We start from the raw sequence: 21593 nt of genomic DNA on the forward strand, positions 1-21593 counted from the left end.
TTCTTTTCCATCTCTAGCCCGGCTGGGTTTCATTGGAATTGTTTTTACAGGCTCCGTTGGTGGGGGGGGTGGGGGGAGGTTGAGGCTGACATCATGTGGTCTCCTCAGCCCTGCCAGCTGGGGGTGGGGGCAGGGCTCTGTGGTTGCGTGTGCTTTGAATTAAGTTGAGCATTCCAGTAGCCAACATCTGGCAGTGAATCCACCAGCCCGTGTATCACCCTTGATCTCAAACCCAGATGCTGTGTTAACAACCAAAGGAAATGAAAAAAGAACAAAGTCTGAGCACCCCGGAGGAAGGGCCGAAGCGATTTGATGGAAAACAGTTTGAACCAAGCTGACCTTGGCTCCTGGGGGTATTGGAGGGAGGAAGAGCACACTTCTCCTGGTGGGGTGTGGACAGGACATGGGTTGACCACCCCAAATCCAGACCCAGAACATAGTAGGTGGCTGTAAACACCCGTCTATGCCTTGCTTTAAACAACAACGAATAAAACAGCTTTGATCCAAGAAAAAACCCAGGCCTGTGCCATGCTCCCATGTGAAATGTGCGATTCATACTGATACATGTTCACAGATCTGTCCTGCTGTTACTGCAGTGAATGTTAAGGTGTGTTCATTTCCCTCAAGAGGAAGCCCAGAATCACTGGCAGCCATTTCTCATCCTAACCTAACCCCCAACCCTCATCCCATTGCCATTAAGTGGCTCTTAACTCATAGCAACCCCATAGTGTTTCCGAGATGGAGCTTTATGGGAGCGGACCTCAAGGTCTTGCTCCCATGGAGCTGTGGGTGGGTTCCAACTACTGACCTTTCTGTTAGCAGCAGAGTGCTTAACCACTGCACCACCAGGGCTCCTCCCCAAACCTTGTTGTTAAGTGCCGTCGAGTTGATTCCACCTCATGGTGTCTCCGAGGAGCAGCTGGTGGGTTTGAACTGCTGACCTTGAGGTTAGCAGTCCAGTGCTTATCCAACAGCGCCACACCAGGACTTTGGCAACCACTAATCTACTGGTGTGGCACTGAAGGATAAACATTGGATAAAAACCATAAGGTTAGGAACCTAGATCCAGAGGGCATGAAGGAAGGTAGAATCTCCACTGAGTAGTATCCAATCTGTCTAGGCAGGGCTGATGAAAGGAAATGCGGATTGGTCTCTTGTGATACAATATAGTTGTTATCAGGACTGATTGTGAAGGTTGGAAATGTAAAGGTAGACGTTTTGTAGCAAGGAGGGGAGTGATTAACTTCAGCTTAGGACCAGAGGTCCCTGGGACCATCAACGGAGAAGAGTGGAGAGCAGGACCCTACCCAGAGAAATAGTGATGTCAGAGATGGAGGCAGAGACGATGATGTGGAGAGATGGAGCAGCTGGGGACTTTAGACCTAGAGAGGAAGAGGGGCTGTGTGCTGATGACTGGGGGGCAGGCCTGTACTGTGTACCCTTTGTTTGGTTTATGATGCATGGAGGGGATTGTAACCATGGCAATGAAACGATATACGATAGGATGAATATAAAACTAATGTTCTCCCATATAAACTATCACATAATTCACAATAAAACATAAAAGCAAAAAAAAAAAAAAAAAACCCATAAGCTCGGCAGCTTGACCCCAACAGCAGCTCCTCAGGAACCCTATACAAGGTGACTATGAGTTGGAACCAACTAGACAGCCTCATATGGATGCGAAAGCTGGACAGTGAATGAGGAGGATCGTAGAAGAATTGATGCCTTTGAGTTGTGGTGTTGGAGGAGAATACTGAAAGTGCCATGGACTGCCAAAAGAACCAATAGATCTGTTTTGGAAGAAGTGCAGCCAGAGTGCTCCTTGGAGGCCAGCATGGCTAAGCTTCGTATCTCATACTTTGGACATATTGTCCGGAGGAAACAATCGCTGGAGAAGGATGTCATGCTGGGTAGGGTGGAGGGTCAGAGAAAAAGAGGAAGACCCCCAACGAGATGGGCCAGGTGGCATCATTGATGGACTCAGGTGTGGCAGCGGTAGTGAGGTTGGCCCAGGATCGGACATTGTTTCGTTCTGCTGTGCATGGGGTCGCTATGAGTCGGTTCCGACTCGATGGCACCTGACAACAACAACAACAACAGACAGCAAGAACAAATCTACTTTGTATTTCTGTACACTTCTTACAAACGGAATCACACAGTGTTGTGTCTGGTTCGTCCATGTGGCCTTGTTTATCAGAACTTCACTTTTGCATGTCTGAGTAATGCTCTGTTGTGTGGTTGTACCATAGTTTACTTATCCATTTATCATTTGATAAGCATTTCAGGTTTTGTTTTCACTGTTTCATGCCTGGATTTTTATTTCTTCCCAGATTCTTGTTGTCTCTTTGTTTTTCCTTACCCTTTAAGTGGTCAAGAAAAGGAACCGTGCTGATGCCATGGTTAATCACTCAGCAGCTAACAGAAAGGTCAGCAGTTCAAACCCAGCAGCCAGCCACTCCCGGGGAGAAAGATGTCTGCTGCCGTAGAGATCGACAGTCTCAGAAACCCTATCAGGGCTGTTTTGAGTCGGAATGGACTTGATGGCAGTAGGTTAATCTTTCTGTGGTACCGTGGTGATGCACTGGGTTGAGTGTTGGGTTGCTAACCAAAAGGTTGGTGGTTCCAACCCAGCAGCTGCTCCCAGGGAGAAGGATGAGACCATCTGCTTCTGCGAAAAGATGTATAGCTCTTCTCTGGCCTGCAAGGTCACCCTCTTTGCGTTGGTGGTGGACCATGGCCTTGGGTGCAGGAAACTTTGTTCCCAGAGTTCCTTTCCTGCCACCCATTAGACATAGGCTGCCTTGGTTTTCTGTCCATCTTGTCTCTTCTTTTCTGGATCAAATGCTCCTTAAAGACAGGGTCTCTGATGAAGGCCCTGCAGGGAACCTCACCCACGCGGGGCAACAGGAGGGACCAAAGCTCTCAGGAATAGTGATGGCTGGGCCACTGAATCCCAAGTTCTACAATTGGTATAGCAGACAGTGCACCCGCTCTGACCACACACCTAGGGCAGTGACTGAGGGTCAGCCCCCATGGCCAGACCCAGTCGAAGTCCACCCCAGCTCTTCCTCCCTCCCTCATGGGGCCCCTGCATGTTGCTTTTCAGTCTCTTGTATTCATCTTAAGGAGCCCTGGTGGTGCATCCATTAAGCTAAGTTGGCTGGTAACCAGAAGGTTGGCGGTTCAAACCCACCCAGCAGCGCTGCAGAAGAAAACAGCTGGCAATCTATTCCCATAAAGATGACAGCTTCGAAAACCACGTGGGGCCGTTCTCTGCTCACGGAGTTGCTGATGAGTCAGACGTGACTCGACAGCACCTGACCAGGACATCACTCAGCTTGCCCCGGTGACTCTCCATCTGTGATGAATGCATTTGCTAAAGCTTGGTGTGTATTCTACAGGGCAGCTCAGACCTGCTCCCCAAGGTTTCCAAGGCTATATGTCTTCACAAGGAGGCAGATCATCTCATCGTTCTCCTTGGCAGCGGCGGGTGGGTTGGAACCACCAACCTTTTGGTTAGCAGCACAACACTTAGCCCAGTGCACCACCACGGCTCCATAGAAAGATTAACCTACTGCCATCAAGTCCATTTCGACCCAAAGCAACCTTCGACAGCGTTTCCAAGACTGTCAATCTGTACGGGAGTAGATGGCTTCATCTTTCTCCCTAGACGCCAGTGGGTTTGAACTGCTCATCTTGAAGTGAGCAGTCCAGTACTTAACCCACTGTGCCATCAGAGCCCATTTAAAGAACAACAAGATTACAGAGCCAAGAAAGTATTCTAGTAAATTGTACTCTGATCTCACGAGGTCATTGTGAGCTGGCATCGACCCGGTCGTAACAGATTCAATTTGGTTTTTCTCACTACAATGCGGCTTTGTTCTGTTGTGCTCAGCGTGCGTTTACGTGCCAGGCATTGCACACATTGGGCACGAGCCCCCTAATCCCCACAGTAACCCTATGTGGTGCCAGAACTGCTGTTTTTATCCCCGTTACCAGTGTGAGCAACTGGGGCTCAAAGGAACCCCAGCAGGTAGACAACTGGAGGGAGGCGGAGCCCTGAAACCACCTTTTCCAATGAGGACTTGGTTTGGTGCATGGCATATAGTGTACTCTTGTGGCTGGTGGGGAGAAATTCTTACTCTCCACCAGTTGTGTGTTCATTGAGGATGCTAATGGTAACTGCGTCCAGATGCTGATCAAAAAGTTAGAGGTTTGTGTTTGCCCACTGGTGCCTAGGAAAAACAGCCTGGCAGTGAGCTCCCCCTCGAAAATCAGCCACTAACAATCCCACGGAGCCCAGTTCTACTCTGACACGCATGCATCAATGTTGGCTGGATTGTGGCTGAGCACTGTACAAAGTAGTAGACCGCTGAAAGTCAGTCCCAAGAAAGATTTAGAAAAAGGAGGGGAGTAGTTGATCTTGCAGTCCAGGAGAGAAGGACCCTGAGACCATCAAGGGAGAAGAGTGGAGTGTGGGACCCTATCCAGAGAAACACTGACACCAGAGATGGAGGCAGAGACAATGGTGTGGAAAGATGGACCGGCTGGGGTCTCTAGATTCAGGGAAGGAGAAGGGCTGTATGCTGGCGGCCAGGGGGCAGGATTGCAGGGTATACCCCTTAGTTGTTTGAATGGTTATGTATTCCTGAGTGCTTCAGTGTACATCCAAAAAAACCCAAAAAACAGAGGGAATGAAAGCAAATGCTGTTGAATGATGATGCATGAAGGGGATTGTAATCATTGCAATGAAACGAAATACGAGGGATGAATGTAAACCTGATGTTCTCCCATGTAAACTATCACTCAATTCATAATAAAAACTTAAAAAAAAAAAAAAAAAGATGTAGAATTAAAGGTACTGCGAGAGTCTGGCGAAGCCCAGCAGGATTGTACTTCCTGGATTTTGTGTGTTCAGTATTGCAAGTCAGTGACTACGTGACACCAAGAGCAAACTTAATGACACAGTCTGGACCATTTCCAAACTGGTATCATCAGCACTCTCCCAGCAACCTTGCTCCATACAGTAGACACACCTCACTTGGGCTGAGCTGCTGGCTCTGGCAGACATTCAGGAGCCCTGATTGTCCTGGGGTTACTAAGTAGAGCGTTTGCCCACTGCAAAGTCCCTGGTCCCCGAGCAGATAGGCAGGCACGTGTTAACAGCAGAAAGGACGAGCAATGAGGAGCATACCGAGTGCTGCAGGAGGACAGAACTTCCCAGCGCAAGACAGAAAAGGACTACTTAAGCTGGGTTTTGAAGGATGAATAGGAGTTCTCTAGGCAGGTCGAGGGAGACCACATTTAAGGTAGGAGGACATACTTGGTGTGTTCAGTTGTTGTTGCTAAGTGTCATTGAGTCGGTTCTAGCTCATTGAAACTCTGTATAAGGTTTCTGAGGAGCAACTGGTGGGTTTGAACCACTGAAATTGCAATTAACAGTCCAGTGCTTTGCTACAGCGCCACACCAGGAGCGGTTGTTGTTGTTGTCATGTGCCATGGAGTCAGTTCTGACTCATAGCGACCCTGTACAGGGTTTCCGAGGCTGTAAATCTTTACTGGGAGCAGAGTCATGGCTTAATTGGTATGTCCAGGGCAGGGGCGTGAGAGGTGAGGGGGCTGGGCAGCAGCAGATCACAAAGGGTCTTATCTTTTAGGCTGATTGGGGGCCAGTGGGCTGCCAAGGAAGATGTTTGAGTTGGGAGGGACTTGGTTGTGAAAAGACAACCAGTGGCAGCTGGGGAGGTGGCTTGTGGGGGTCGGGGAATAAGGAAAGAGCCCCAGGATGCCCGTTTCTGCAGGTGTCTCTGCAGGTTGGACCTGGCTGAACTGGGGAAGCAGGGATGTGTGGCCTTGGCCAAGTGTGACAGCCCAACTGCAGACCAGATCAGAACAGAGTCCGGGGCTGTGAGGGGGAGCTACGGTTAGGATCCAGGTAACATTTCTGGGGTTGGGGAATGGACACAGATGAAGGACCTAGGTGCTGGGCCTCCCTGCCCCTGGAGGCAGATGCAGCCTTGGCCAGGGGCATCCAAGAGATAGATTCATGCTGACCACTTTGGGTGCAGGGTTCGTTTGAGCCTGGCACTGCTTGCTCTGTATTTCTCTGGTTCTGATCATATCCCTGCTAACATAGCTCTCACCCAGAGTGACCCTAGCCTGCTGAGCTTGGAGGACAAAGCTTTTAAAGCCATTAAAACAAGTCATGCCAACAACCCGATAAGCCCTAAAATGAAAAAAGGGAGGGGGCCTGTCCAGCCCGAGTGACCCTGAGAACTTCTGACCCGCGCGCTGTTGGGTGTCTGGGAGTGGAGCAGAGTCGTGGCTTAATTGCCAGCAGAAAGCTGTGTGGCACAAGACCTATCAGTAGCCTCTGGCTCTAGCAAACATTCCAGAACATTCTGGAACATTCCCAACCTGGCCTCTTACCCTTCTCTTTCCTTTCTTGTCATGGTCCTGGGTATCGTCCTCTGTCCTTGGTGTTTGCGTCCTCAACCGAATTTGAGTTATAAATGTTCTGACCTTTCCTCAGTCCTGTCCCTGATAGAATAAAATCCCACTGCCAGTCCTGGGGTGGCACTGGAATAAACATTTGACAGCAAGGTTAGTTTGACCCACAAGGTTGATGGTTCCAACTCACCAGCCACTCCTCGGAAACCCCCATACAGGGTGGCTAGGAATCGGAACTGACTCGAAGGCACTTAACAACAACTATCAAGCCCATTCCGACTCATAATGATTCTGTAGAAGAGACCAGGACTGCTGCGTAGGGTTTCTGAGTTGGCAAATCTTTATGGGAACCGACAGCCTCATCTTTCTCCTGAGGAGCAGCTGGTAGGTTTGAACCTCCAGACTTGAGGTTATCTGCCCCGGTAGAATGTGTGTTATAAAGAATCATCTGTAGGATATTTTCTACTTTCAGAACAGACTAGGAGGGGTCTCCTTTTAGATGTAAGACCCCTAGTCTCAATACGATGGGCCCCTTTAAGGTGGGCCCTTTCTGATGCCAGTAGGCAGCAGAGTGGAGGTGGGGCCATAACAGAATGACCAGGAGTGCATTTCTGGTTTGCAATTCCTGCATTTACTGCTTCCTCCCACCACAAAAGGCACACTGGAGAAATATACATGAGCCCCAGAGCACACACGCTCAGCAGAAAGCGGCTTCCCACAGTGAAACCCCATTTTCCGATAAGAAGGGACTCAGACTCAGCCTCGGGTTCTTGCTGAAGAATCGTGTTACTAGAAGGGGTCGTAGGGGGCTGCCCCCTCAGCAGGGATGACATCAGGTGTCATGTTGATGGTCGGGAACATCTTGTTCCTCATTTGCAGACAGGGCAAGGAGCTCTGGTGACATAATGATTAAAAACACTCAGCTGCTAACCATCCAGCATCTCCGTGGGAGAAAGCGCCCTTAAAGCCTAGGAAACCCCATGGGGCAGTTCTACTCTGGAACATGAGGTGGTTATGAATCGGAGTCAACTCAATAGCAGTGGTTTGCGGTTTGTTTTTTAGATGAGGGATTAGGAGCCCTGGTGACGCAGTGGTTATGCACTCCGCTCCTTGTGGGAAGATTGGTGGGTCCAACTCAGCCAACATTTTCATGAGAGAAAGAGCTGGTAGGTAACCTGACAGCCTAGGAAACCATACAGGAAAGTTCTGCTCCGTCACATGGGGGCACTCACTAGCAGTCCAAATCTACTCGGCAGCAATGGGCTTGGGGTGTGTCAGGGTTTTTTGGCTATCTTTAGATGAAGGATTCTGGTGATGCGCCCTGTAGTGGGTTTCGACTCATAGTGATCCTGCATGGGTTTCCGAGGCTGTAAATCTTTACGGGAGCAGAAAACCTCATCTTTCTCCTGTGGAATAGCTGGTAGTTTAGAACTGCTGACCCTGAGGTTCACAGCCCGACTCATAACCACTACGCTACCAGAGCTCCTTAGATGAAGGGTAAGCCCTGGTTTTGCAACTGTTGAGCGCCTTGCTGCTAACGCAAAGATTGGCAGTTAGAGCCTGCCCACCAGCTCTGAAGGAGAGAGAGCTGGCAATCTGCATTCATGATTGTTGCTGTTAAGTGTGGTCGAGTCCGTTCCGACTCATAGCAACCCTGTATAGGGTTTCCAAGGAGTGGCTGGTGAGTTTGAACCGCTGACCTTGAGATTCAAACCAACCTTGCTTATCCTACAGCCCCACCCCAGAACTCCTCATAAAGATTGTTGTTGTTGTTGTTAAGTGCCGTCGAGTCGGTTCCGACCCATAGCGACCCTGTACAGGGTTTCCGAGGGTGTAAATCTTTACGGGAGTAGAAAGCCTCATCTTTCTCCCGTGGAGCGGCTGGTAGTTTCGAACTGCTGACCTTAAGGTTCGCAGCCCGATTGGTAACCACTACGCTGCATTACAGCCTAGGAAACCCTATGGGGCAGCTCCACTCTGTAAATGTGGGGTTGTTATGAGTTGGAATCTATTACAGAAGACACACAACATCAACAGCTGAGGGGTCAGGCACCCTCCCGCCTGTCTCCCCAGAGCGCCCCCTGCAGGCCCGGAGGTCTCTCCACACCTCGGAGTGGGACCACCCAGCCCTAACCTGCTTCTGTGTGTCTGCGTGTCTTACAGTGATCCGGGCCAAGGCGGTCAGCGAGAAGGAGGTGGACTCCGGGAATGACATCTATGGCAACCCTATCAAAAGAATTCAATATGAAGTCAAGCAAATAAAGGTAATGCTGGCCGCTCGCTGGGACAGAGCTCTGGGGCAACTGGAGGGATTACAAGGTAACAGGTCCTCCTGCAAGAGGCCTGAGGATGGAGCAGAAGGACCCGGTCTTCCCGCCAAGGGGCTGCTGGGTCCCTGGGCTACAGCCCCTCAACCTGTGGGGCCGAAAGCAAGGCCTTCCAACCATGAGAGGCACGATTGTCCTTCTCTAGTCAGTGACTAGAAATCTGTGTAAAAGCAATGTGCTCCCCCTGGGGGTCTTTCAGAAGTGTGTTACCTTGATTTCGTTGGCTAAGAATGAGGGAGGATTGACTGAACTTTAAGTCACCAAGTTCCTAATAGCATGAGTGCCTCTCAGTGGCTGTGTGACTATTAAAGTTCAAAGGTGCCAGTGACTTGGTCCTGGCCACTGGGACCCTACGTTGATATGTGAGAAATTTTGACCTAAGTACCCACAAATAGCAAGGAACCCTGGTAGTGTCGTGGGTTACGTGTTGATCTGCTAACCACAAGATCCAGAAGTTCATATCCACCAGCCATTCCCAGGAAAAAAATTGAGGCTTTTTGCTTCTGGGAAGTTATACAGCCTCGGAAACCCTAGACAGGGTCGCTGTGAGTCAGAATCAACTCGACGCATGTAGCAGCAGCAACCCTAAATAGCAACCTATCCTCTAGACTTAAGGAGCTCTGGTAGCGTAGTGGTTACGAATCGGGCTGTGAACCATAAGGTCAGCAGTTCAAAACTACCAGCTGCTCCGCGGGAGAAAGATAAGGCTTTCTACTCCCGTAAAGATTTACACCCTCGGAAACCCTGTTACAGGGTCGCTATGGGTCGGAACCGACTCGATGGCACTTAACAACAACAACAACAACAACAATCCTCTAGACTTGGCCTTGTTGGCTTTAATTCTAACAAGTAAGGGGTTTTGAGAAAGGATATTTCTGTGGACTTGGAGGGATTAGGGGCAACTTCCAGAAAGAAGGGAGTTGGAAAAGAGATGGAGGCTACAGTCTGGGCAGTTACGAAGATGAGTTCCATCAAGTGGGAATGAGATAGGGCCCACAGACTGAAAGGCAAGTTGTTCATTTTTAAGAGTTGTCCATGCTCAAGGACGTATGGTAAGAAACCTTTGTTTTTCCAGAAAGATTTAAGCTCATGAAAGAACACAAGTTGGGAGGTTGAAGGAGAGGACCCACCAGTGGGGTGGAATGGACCAATACTGTTATCTTTGGCAAGAACTAGTTGGTCTAAGGGGGAGAAGAAAATTCTAGACTCCAGGTGGAAAGGCAACTTTGTAACATTGTAGCGGTTGTAGGTGTCAACATTTAATTTTGTTATAGAAATAAGAAGTTGTCTTCTTAGATATTATCAAATATATTAAGGCAATGAGTTGCTGGGCCTGGGGGCTCAGGGGACACCATGGTCAACTGGTATAACATAGTCCACAAAGACAACGTTCCACATCCTACTGTGGTGGGTAGCATCTCGAATCTTAAAAGCTCATGAGCAGCCATCTGAGGTACAACAATTGGTCTCTCTGTGTTTGGAGGAAAGAAGAATGATGAAAATTGAAGAGGTTTGAAATCAGTTAGTCCAGTGACCTCATGGATCACGTGACCATCAGTCTCCACGACTCTGAGATCAGAAGAGCTAGATGGTGCCCAGCTACTACTACCAACTGCTCTGAAAGGGATCCCATTAGAAGGTTCTGGAGGCAGTGGGAGAAAATGTGGAACAAAACTCAAAATTATTTTTAAAACAAAGACTGGGCTTTGCTGGTCAGAAAGATACTAGAGAAACTTGAGACTATGGCTCCTGATCACCCTTCAGGGCTGGAAAGAATGGACCCTCGTGGGCCAAGTTTCAGCCACGCAGTAGCTAGGTCTATAGGGGGGACAACAACACTAGTAAGGTGAGCTCACCATGGAATGGTCAATCACTCATGATCACAAGGGCAACATTTTCCTAAGAACAAAGTTGAGAAGTGATGGGAAGGAGCGTGGGATGGAAACAGGAAGCATGGGGAGGAAGTGATACAACGTTGTTGCAGGGAGGGATTGCAATCATTGAGGTGAAACAAAGTGTGTGATTTATTGAACGTAAAACTGATGATCATGTCTGTAAACCATCACTCAATTCGCAATAAAAAAAATTTTTTTAAGTAGTAGAAAATATCGATCGCTTATAGAAAGAAGCCAAAGTGATCCATCCAAAGACCAATGAAAATCCAGTTACATACACAATCCTACACTAGCTGTAATGGCAGTCATCTACAAGCGGATACACAGATGGACATGTAAGATGAGTAGGTGCAGGTAGGAAGGGAAATGCTTGGATAGGATCTTTCTACGTTTGCATTTATGTGGTAATTTTTGTTAAGTGCCTCCAAGTCAGTGCCCACTCATAGTGATCCTGTTTAGGGCTTCTGAGACTGCACATCTTTGTAGGAACAGAAAGCCTCATCTTTCTCCCAGGGAGCCGTTGGTGGGCTTGAACTGCCGACCTTCTGTTTCACAATACAGTGCTTATCCTATAGAGCCATCACTCTCTCTATGTAGTTATTATATGTTGTTGTTAAAGGCTGTGTCCAGTCGATAGAGACCCTGTATGGAGGTTTCCAAGGAGCAGCTGGTGGGTTTGAACTGCCAACCTTGTGGTTACGAGTCCAGTGCTTATCCCACAGCGCTACACCATGCTGCAAATGTATTCAGGGAAAATCGTGGCTATGACACATGTGGGGTCACCATGAAATGGATCCTCACCTTGGAAACTCTTTTTAGTGGTTTTCCCATTTGGGATCTGAATCACCTGGAAATACAGAGACCCTCCCCAGATCCTCTGGAATGGCCTCATTTTCAGATGTGGAGCCTGAGGGAGTCCCTTCCGGGTGACTGATATGTCATATTCTAGTGGGACGGAGCCAGCCTCCTGCTGACGTTGCCTCGCGGGCTCTCTTTCAGATGTTCAAAGGGCCTGAGAAGGACATCGAGTTCATCTACACGGCGCCCTCCTCGGCCGTGTGTGGGGTCTCACTGGACGTTGGAGGCAAGAAGGAGTACCTCATTGCAGGTGCGTGTGTGGGACGTGCTCCCAGCTGGACGTCTGGAGGGCTTTGGATACCACTGTCAGGACGTGCATGCGCCTTCCCACAGGGACCCGGGAGACCGCAAGGCGGGGTTTTTTGGTGGGGAAGTGTGGACGGTGAGCCCATGCGTCAGGAGGTACAGCGAGGAAGAGACTTTCGCAGACCTCAGCCTCTAGATGAGCTGGTGGTGGGGTGAGGCGTTGATCTTGGTTGTGGGGAGACAGGAGGTCACTGTGGGTGACCACTGAGTAGGTGGAGATCTTTGGGTAACATCCTCCCTCCCTTCCTCAAAATGCTAACCCCAACAAATGCTTCCTATTCCTCTTCATGGCTAGGTCTCTGTCCCCTTCTCAAAGATTTTGTACTTTTTAATGCATTTCTGAATGTCCCATGTTTTATTCTGAGTATCTATCACTTTTAACAACTTTCTTAAGATTAAATTCACAAGTATACAATTTGAGTGCTTTTTAGCGTATTTACAGAGCTATATAGTAACCATCACCCCAGTCAATGTCATCACCCCAAAAAGAAGCCCCCTACCCATTAGGTGGCATCCTGGTGTGGTGGTATGAGTAAATGTGCTGTACTGTAGGGTCGGTTTGAACCTCAAGGTCAGTGGTTCAAACTCACCAGCCACTCCTCAGAAACTCTATACAGGGTGAGTCATAACCGACTCAACAGCATTTAACAACAACACCCATTAGATGGAGTCCTGGTGTGGCATTGTAGGGTAAGCACTGGACCACTGGTCAGTTTGAACCACAGGGTTGGTGGTTCAATCTCACCAGCCACTCCTTGGAAACCCTATAGAGAGTCACTATGAGTCAGAACCGATTTTATGGAACTTAACGACTCATTAGGTGGTGCTGTAGGATAAGCACTGGTCTGGTTCAAACCAGCCACTTGCTCCTCGGAAACCCTATACAGGGTCGCTATGGGTCAGAACCGACTCGATGGCTCTTAGCAACAACTCGTTAGCTATTACCACTCCCCTCCCCCATCGCTAAACAGCCACTGAGCAACTTCCTGTCTGTTGATTTCCTTGTTGAGGACATTTCACATGAATGGAATCCTATAATATGTGGTCTTTTTGTGTCTGGCTTCTTTCACTGAGAGTCATGTGTTCAGGGTTCATCCTTGTATTGTCTTAGATTATCCCATCGGAGGGATAGACCACATTGTCTTTGTCCATTCACCAGCTGGTGGAGATATGTATTGTTTCCACCTTTTGGCTCTTACGGATAATACTGCTGCTGTGTGAATGGTCATGTACAAATTTTTGTGTGGGAATATGTTTTCATGTCTCTCGGGTCTTACAAAAAAAGTCATAAAAACACCAACAGTCCTTTCAGTAACACTGTCTACTTGTCAGCTGGGTTCCACAGTTCATACTCACAGTGATGAGGTTTTAGGGTTAACCAGGGAGGGCACAGTTCTAGTCAGGACAAGCCTCCTCAGCCATGCCCACAGACAGGCCTCTCTGCCTGACCAATGTTACAGAGCTCTTTTGTTGTTGTGAAGTGCCGTCGAGTCGGTTCCGACCCATAGTGACCCTGTGTAAGCTTTCCAAGGAGCAGCTGGTGAGCTTGAACCGCCAACCTTACAGTTCAAATGGCTTTGCAGTCTGGCACCTTAATCCACAGCGCCACACCAGGACTCCCAAATCTCTTCCAGGGCTGCTAATAAATGCCTGTAGGACATCACTCCGAGCCTCAGCCTGAAGGCCCTGTGCTCTAACTTGTAGGGTCAGCAAACCTCCCTCCTCCAGTTAAGTGCCTGGAGACACGCAGCTTTCCTGTTCCCTGAGCTGGGATGCCCACTGCTGTGTCCCGTGCTCTGGCTCTTGGTCCTGCTGCTGCTGCTCCTCTGCCCCTCCTCTGGTGTAACAGCTTTCTGTCCCTGGAAGGAGGCGGTTCAGTGTGCAGGGAGCTCGGGATCCAAAGAGATGCTCCACTCCTGACTCTTGTGTTCTGGTACGGAGATCCACCCTCCTGCTTCTGAGGTGGTTTTTACCCACATATTAGACTTCCAAGTTTCGCCCATCACAGGTCTGTTACCAACCATTCATAATGGAATGCTATCAGTATTTTCTTCTATATTTGGTGCGAGTTACTAAGGCTAGAAGAGACACCTGAAAGAGTTCGCTACACCCCAGGTATCTAGGAGCGGAATGACTAGCTCCCATGGTGATCAAGCAGCACCACCAGGCTGATGCTAGGTTTGACTATTTGAGGAACCTTTCACCAGACTGTTTTCCCAAGTGACTGTACCGTTTTATGACCCAGTCACTATTACTTCCAAAAAACAGTGAGAGGAAATAGGGGTGTGAGGACAAGGTCACGTATGGTGCAAAAATAGCTCAATGGTGCCAGTCCCAGAATGACACAGAGAAGGAAAAAACACCGGAGGGTGCGCAGAGGCGGCGGGGGGACCGTGTCCTTGTTGCAGGGCACGTTTCCTGGGCTATTCCGCATGTGCAAAGAAGAGTCTGTCAGCATTTCGAGTTGGTTTCTTCCCTTTTTTATGTTTTCTTGTATTTGCTAAAAATATTTGTTTTAAAGTTTTCATTTATAAGGAACGCTGGTGCACTAACAGTTACGCAGTTGGCTGCTAACCAGAAAGTTGGTAGTTCGAACAGACCCAACAGCTCTGCTGAAGAAAGACCTGGCAGTCTGTTTCCAGAAGGGTTGGTTACAGCCTATATACACCTTTAGGGCAGTTCAGCTCTGCCACCTGAGGTAGCGATGAGTTGGAATGAAATCTACAGCAACATCGCTTTTATAACGATCAGTATTTTCTTCTACATTTGGTGGGAGTTACTAAGGCTAGAAGAGACACCTGAAAGAGTTCGCTACACCCCAGGTATCTAGGAGCAGAATGACTAGCTCCTATGATGAGAGGAGAATGGGACCCACCCACCCATGGGGCAGGATCTTATCATCCCCGTAAATCCAGTGTTTCCATCATCCACGTCCTCTGACGGGTCTGGTTCATAAGGACCAAGGGCCCTGGTGGTACAGTGTGTTAAGTGTGGGGCTGTTAACTGACAGGCCATTGGTTCTCTGTCTTATAGAACAAAGCATTCCCTTCATGGGCCTCGGTAATGGGACAGTATTTTGTGGTGCTCCCTCGAGTTTTCATTGACTGATTTGGGGAAGTAGATCACCAGGCCTTTCTTCCTGGTCTGTCTCAATATAGAAGCTTCAAGACCAGTGTGACAAACTGACAGAGGGGAAGTCTGCTAGTAGAAATGGTTGCTCCCTTTTATCAGAGATTGACTATGAGGCAGGGTCACTGGGTGGTCCCCCTCTGTGCATTTTGAGAGCCGTCCCTCCAAGGACTCCGTGGCACTGCCGACCTTTAGTTAGGAGCTAAGCATTCGGCTGCTAACCAAAGGTTGGCAGTTCATACTCACCAGCCATTCTGAGGGAGGAAGATGAACAAAACTCAAGGCCACTACCACTGAGTCATTTCCAACTCAGAGCGAGCCTGTAGGGCAGAGTCGACCTGCCCCCTAGGACGTTTATGAAGGTAAATCTCTATGGAAGCAGCCACTTCATTGCTCTCTGTGGTGTGGCCGCTGGATTCACACAGCCAACCTTTTGGCTAGCACTTTAAGGACTGGAAAAAACCATGTGGGCGCCATGTCTGAAAGAGAATCAAACTCAAAATCAGCCCAACACTTGTTTCTGTGACGCAGAGGTCAGACATGCCATGCCTCCACCCTACAACCTTTTTTACCCTATACTGACACCAAGCACTCTCTGCTTCACATCCGGGCTTGATCATCCACTGCAATGGCCACACGGAACTTGTAACAATAACTCACGATTATGGGGTTTATTAGGGACTTGAACAGGGTGAAATTCAGGATCAAAAAACAACTCAGAATGCAGCAGTTTTCCAACCAGAAACGCCTCTTGTCTGCCGTACAGCAGACACACCTTACTCTTGTCTTGGACCACTCAGCCTTGTGGCCCTTGGCCTCTGCCCTGCTCCTGCAAGTATCACAAAGCTCTTTTAACCAGCCTGTGAATGCCTAGGAGCACATTCTGCAAACCAGCCTCCTGCCCATGGGCACTCAGCTTTACTCGGTCCATGGGCCTAGAGCCCTCAGCTGCTGTCTCTCCATGCTGCCACCTCTACTGTCACCGCTGTTTTAGGGAGGGATCTCCCACTCCTCTCATGCTTCTCTTTCATGATGGTCCTGGGACCATCTGTTCCTGCTTCTAAGATGGCTCCTTGTAAACCGAGCTGGATGGCAGAACTAACCAATCACAGCCTTAGAGTCCTGTACACCTTATTTGCTTAGTCCCTCCCAATCACTTGGTAGGAATTAAGAAGACATTGGCTAGAAAAACCACATCAAGTAAATTCACAGTACCACAGGTCTCCTCTGTAAAGATGACAGCCTTGACCCTATGAAGCAGTTCTATTCTTAACCTGCAAAGTCTCTGGCTCAGAATCTACCAGACAGCAGTGGGTTTGGGCTATTGTGAATATAGGGATATAAGAGAACATTGAAAGGAAATGAATCAAAATGTGAGCTGTTGGTAAGTGCCTTTTTGTCAGTTCCGACTCATAGCGACCCTATATAGTTTCCAAGGAGCGACTGGTAACTTTGAACCACCGACCTTGCTGTCCAGTACTACCCCAGGACTCCTAATGTGAACTGTATGTGATAAAAGAAGGGTAGCTTTTTCAACCCTTTGTTCTTGCCTGCATTTTCCAGAGTTCCCACTGTGAGTTCTTATGGTTTCTGAACTCAGCATAAACCACCCCAGTTGCCATGTAAACGAAACCTCAACCCCCAAGGTGGGGCAGGGGGTTAGGGTGTGTGCTCACCCTGAGCTGGGTCCTCTCTCTCCACAGGGAAGGCAGAAGGAAATGGTAAGATGCACATTACCCTCTGTGACTTCATTGTGCCCTGGGACACCCTGAGTACCACCCAGAAGAAGAGCCTGAACCACAGGTATCAGATGGGCTGTGAGTGCAAGGTAAGCAGACACCCACACCTGCTGCAGGCACCAGGTAGACAGTTGGCTTTGGGGGGCACTTCTCTCTCTCCAAGTCCTGATTTAAGATTGTGAATATAGGGGCATCTGGAGCAGGCTGGGGGTGGCCCTGAGCCCTGGAGGACACTGAGGGTACTTGGATCATGAGGGAGACGGCGGATGCCCACCCTCACGCAGCCACGTGGTCTGTGGGCTCCTGCTGCTGCTCTGGGGAGTGTGGGGCTCAGGAAGACTCTTCTCTGCCCCACCCCAGCCTCTGTTTACTTCCCTTATGTCGTCGTTCATTCTGCTCGCTGTTGGGCGCCTGGCCTGCAGAGGGACGTTATGGAGAGAACATGGCCCCTGTGGACCATTGTTAAGTGCTGTGGAGTTGGTTCTGACTCATAGCAACCCTGTGTAGGGTTTCCGGGGAGCTGCTGGTGGGTTTGAACAGCCAACCTTGCAGTTAGGAGTTCAGTGCTTTGCCTCAACACCACACCAGGACTCAGCCCTGTGGGATCAACAGTACAAATGATGAACATCAGTGTGTCTGTGCACGCACTCCCAAACCCCCAACCCCACTTCGTTACCCTTTGCCAGCATTTGCACACTCAAAGTCTGTGTGTCAAGAGCAACTTAGATGCCTACCCACTTCTCAGAACTGGCCTAGAGCTTGTGCCACACTCAGGTGAGACAAAGGTGAGGCTCAGGTGAGATAGACTTGAAGATTAAATGCAGCCAGAGGAGGCTGGATTGACAGGACCCCCGGAGTTGGATTCTGCCATCTCCCTACACCCTGCCATCATGATCACCCTCCAGTCAGCACAGAAGGGCTTCCTGGGTTCCAGGTCCCCCTTCTTGGGACTGTGGTCACACCCACCCCTGCGTCACTTCCTGAGTAGGAGAGTTGTCACATTCCACATGTGAATTATGGCCTCTTAGATTCCAAATGTGCCCAGGAGAACTCATAAAGGCAAAAATGAGGGAGCTCTTTCCACACTGCTGTGAACCCTATGGTCCCTGCATATCCATTCTTCCTGGCGCCCAGCCACAGAACAAGCTACAGGCCTTTTATACGCTACTCACACGTGACTTCAGGGAAACCAAGGTGCTATATGACTGCTGCAGAGACATTGGTCGCCCAGTGGTAGAATTCTTGCCCTTTATGCTAGAGACCTCAGTTCGATTCCCAGTCAGGGCAATTCACAGGCCACGGCCTGTCTGTCCACGGAGGCTTTGATGGCAGCTAGCAACAGTAGCGTTCATGTTGTTGTTGTTGTTGTTGTATCCCCAGAAGACAGGAGGTAAGTGGAAGTCAGGGTTAGGCTCAGAGGATGTAGACAAGGTGGCTCAAAGTGGAGGAGACTTTTAAGGCAGTCTTACTACGGGCAGTCTGCACAGGCTCCCACCTTTGTCCTAGACCACCTCTGCTCTCTGCTTTGGGAAGTGGGGCCTCGGGAGAGGCTCCGGTGCCACCCGACCTTCCGCTGTGCCCTGCTCAGTGGTGTGTGTGCCCCCACTGTCTCCCCAGATCACGCGCTGCCCCATGATCCCTTGCTACATCTCCTCGCCGGACGAGTGCCTATGGATGGACTGGGTCACGGAGAAGAACATCAACGGCCACCAGGCCCGGTTCTTCGCCTGCATCAAGAGGAGCGACGGCTCCTGCGCCTGGTACCGCGGCACCGCGCCCCCCAAGCAGGAGTTTCTCGACATCGAGGACCCCTAAGCGGCCGACGAGAAGCCTCCGAGAGTCTAGACTGGTCCAGCTCTGACATCCTTCCTGGGAACAGCATGAACAGCAGTCGTGGGAGGCGGGGAGACCCCAAATTAGTGTGATTTCTGCCCCGCCCCGTTTTCCTTTTCAACCTGCTTGTGCGTCCGGAGGGAGAGGTGGGCGGGGTCTTACGCCGCGCCACCTCCCCCAGCCTAAGGCCTCGGTCCTTAGGTGCGGGGATGGGACACACGGACACCCCTCCCAGGACCCATCCGGTGCCCTGACCGCTCAGAGCGGGCAGCACTTGGGGGCTCCCTGGCCTGGAAATGGGCATTTTGCAGAAATCCTTGAGGGTCGTTGCAAGACTGTGTAGCAGGCCTACCCAGGTCCCTTTCGTCTTGAGAGGGGCATGTCCCTCACTTCACGCAGCTTACACACACTCCTCTCACCCCCCCCCCAAAGCGGCAGTCCCCGCCCCTTACCAGTCCCAGCATTTCTCCCCGCAGCACCCACAAACCCACAAGATGACCCTGCAGATTGTTCACGAAGAAGCCCTAAATCCACCAATCACAGAACTCCTCGTTGAGGGGGTAGTGCATGGAGAGATGTAGGAGGAAGGCTCTCGCGGAGCCTTGTGTGAGCTGTTTCTGCCAGCGCTCGCCCCTGTCACACGCAGACACACACACACAGACACACAGGGTGGTGGGAACCTGCATGATTCTGCCCCACTGGCAGGGTCCTGGAGGGACACTTGGCTGGTCCCTTAGAGTTCATTCCTGGGCCTCTGAGGTCATCCATACCCCTCCTCCTTTGTTTGGGGCTGGGTGCAGGGGGTGACTATATACCCCGTTTGCACATCCTAAGACCACCACCAGATGTCCCAAGCTTAGTGTCCTCTCCCCCAAAGACTGACCATCGCTGCTCCGCACATGGATTTCTGTAAGCGAAGTCCCCCTAGGAAGGAATGGATGGGAGAGGGAGATGGCCTCCTCTCTCACTGGGGCTGCCAGGTCAGTGCGGCCTGCTTTCAGAAGCATCTCCCTTTCCAGAACATTGATTCTCAGATAGTCAGTGCACCTCGGTAGCTTATGTTTCTTGTATCACCAAGATTACCCCATAAAGAAATGTTTTTGGGAACTAGGGAATCCATCTGTTCCCTGGAAGTAACCCTCTGAGAGCAAACTTGTTCAATCATACTAGAGATGCAGTCAAGAGAGCCCCCTCCCACTGGGGTTGTAAAGATAAGGTGTTCTGAGGACAGGCCTGCATATTATAAATAAATACATATACACAAATGTGCACACACACTGAAAGCTGACAGCCTTCTACAAAATGCATCCAAAGTGAGAATCTTCTAACCCTGTGCCACTCTGCAGCGACCCCATTACCACTTATAAGACTCCTGACCGCCCCAAACGGCATGCAGCCCCCATGCCTGCCTGGAGCCTGGTCAGCATAGATCTTAAAGACTTCTCTTCCCACGGCAGACGAGAGACCAACTGAAATCAGCCCTGGCTCCAAGGGCGTTTTCGTGCTGAACATTAATAGCTTGTAAGGTGTCACGGTGGACCAGTCCTTGTGATTTCAATATATCCCAGAAAGCCAGACCCGTCTAATCACTGCAGTATAGCACCCCACCCTGTTTGCTTCCTGTATGGTGATATCATATGTAACATGTACTCCTGTTTCTGCTGAAATGATTTTTTTTTTTTAATGTTTTGGTTGGTTTTTGACATTCGCTGTAATCATTTTTGTGCTGTGTTTTTTTGTTTTTTTTTTATTACCCTTGGTAGGTGTTAGACTTGCACTTTTTAAAAATTGCAATTAAAAGAGAGAGAGAGAGAGAGAATGGTTTTGGCATCCTGGAGACATTTGATCCAGAGTGGATACCATGTCATAAAGTACAAAGGAGTTCTTCAGACTGAGTTCTTTAAGTATCATTGCTTCTCTTCCCAGCTTTTGTTCACTGGTTCCAGTAATTACACAGCAAAGCATCTTTGAGTAGGTTAATGCTAAAAGATGCCCTGTTTTATTTGGTCCATGCCCTTTGGTTTTCTGACCAAACAAGCCAAGCAAGATCAAGTCTAAGTGCCCAGGGGCAGCCAAGAGGCAGAGCCACTCAAATACCTTCACAGTAAATAATTGCTATATATATATATATATATAGTTTACAGAGGACCTCCATTTGGCGTGGTTTAATTTATGCGTTGTATTCTAAGCACTGCTCTCTCCTCCCTCGGTTCTTTTCTTCACGCAAAGCAACTCAAAATATTTAAAATAAAGTTTACATAATAGTTATTTTCAAATCTTTGCTTGATACGTATTAAGAAAGATCAGACTTGCTACCATAATTTAAAGCTTTGTGGACTTTGTTTGGTGTTTCTTTTTTGACAATATGTTTTTGGTTTGGTTTTGTTTTCTGGAATATGAAATCTGAGACCTTCTTGTGCTGGGGACACAGTGAGAGTTTTTGGGGGTGGTTTTTTTTTTTTTGTTTTTGGTTGTTTGGGGTTTTTTTTGTTTTTGTTTTTGCAAAACGACAAGCAGATTGTGCATGTATCTGATACTTTGTACTTTGAGTGACCGTTCAGTCATTGGACAATAAACAGTATTATCAAAGAGAATGTTGGCTCTCTCACGGTGATGTATGTGAAGCCCTGAGCTAGCTGCTGGCCCATGTGTAGAGCCTGTCATTCCAGTGACAAGGGGAGGGGAGGGCTGGTTTTCCACGTTGTACAGCTACTGCCTAGTTACCAAGAATGAACTTACCAGCGCCTCCTTGAAGCACTAAAAAGTGGGTGGAACACACCAATGTCATATCTACATCTAAGCCCCAAAGTATTAAATGCCACCCATGCCATATCGCTGCCTGTGGGTCTATCTGAGAGGTTTCTCCCCATGGTGCAACATAGGAAGGAAGAGGTTCAGCAGATGATCAAAACTTCGAAAGGCGGAAGAAATACTCAAAACTAAAATGAGGTGGGGTTCTTAATAGAAAGGTGGTGGTTGTCAAGTGCCATTGAGTCTGTTCCAACTCATAGGGACCCTATATAGGGTTGGAAGCAGAAAACCTCATCTCTTTC

General features: G+C 49.2%; 1 protein-coding gene across 1 annotated transcript; it reads left to right on the forward strand.

Annotated features, from left to right (window-relative positions):
- The first annotated feature begins 8620 nt into the window (after positions 1–8620).
- Positions 8621–18594, forward strand: LOC102820547 (metalloproteinase inhibitor 2-like). The gene is made up of 4 exons (XM_006869531.1): positions 8621–8717; positions 11675–11783; positions 16672–16796; positions 18325–18594. The coding sequence occupies exons 2-4, from the start codon at positions 11675–11677 to the stop codon at positions 18520–18522; spliced, it is 432 nt and encodes a 143-aa protein (XP_006869593.1). The 5' UTR covers positions 8621–8717; the 3' UTR covers positions 18523–18594.
- The last annotated feature ends 2999 nt before the right edge of the window (positions 18595–21593 follow it).

Source organism: Chrysochloris asiatica, unplaced genomic scaffold (assembly GCF_000296735.1).
Source record: "Chrysochloris asiatica unplaced genomic scaffold, ChrAsi1.0 scaffold00132, whole genome shotgun sequence".
NCBI lineage: Eukaryota > Metazoa > Chordata > Mammalia > Afrosoricida > Chrysochloridae > Chrysochloris > Chrysochloris asiatica.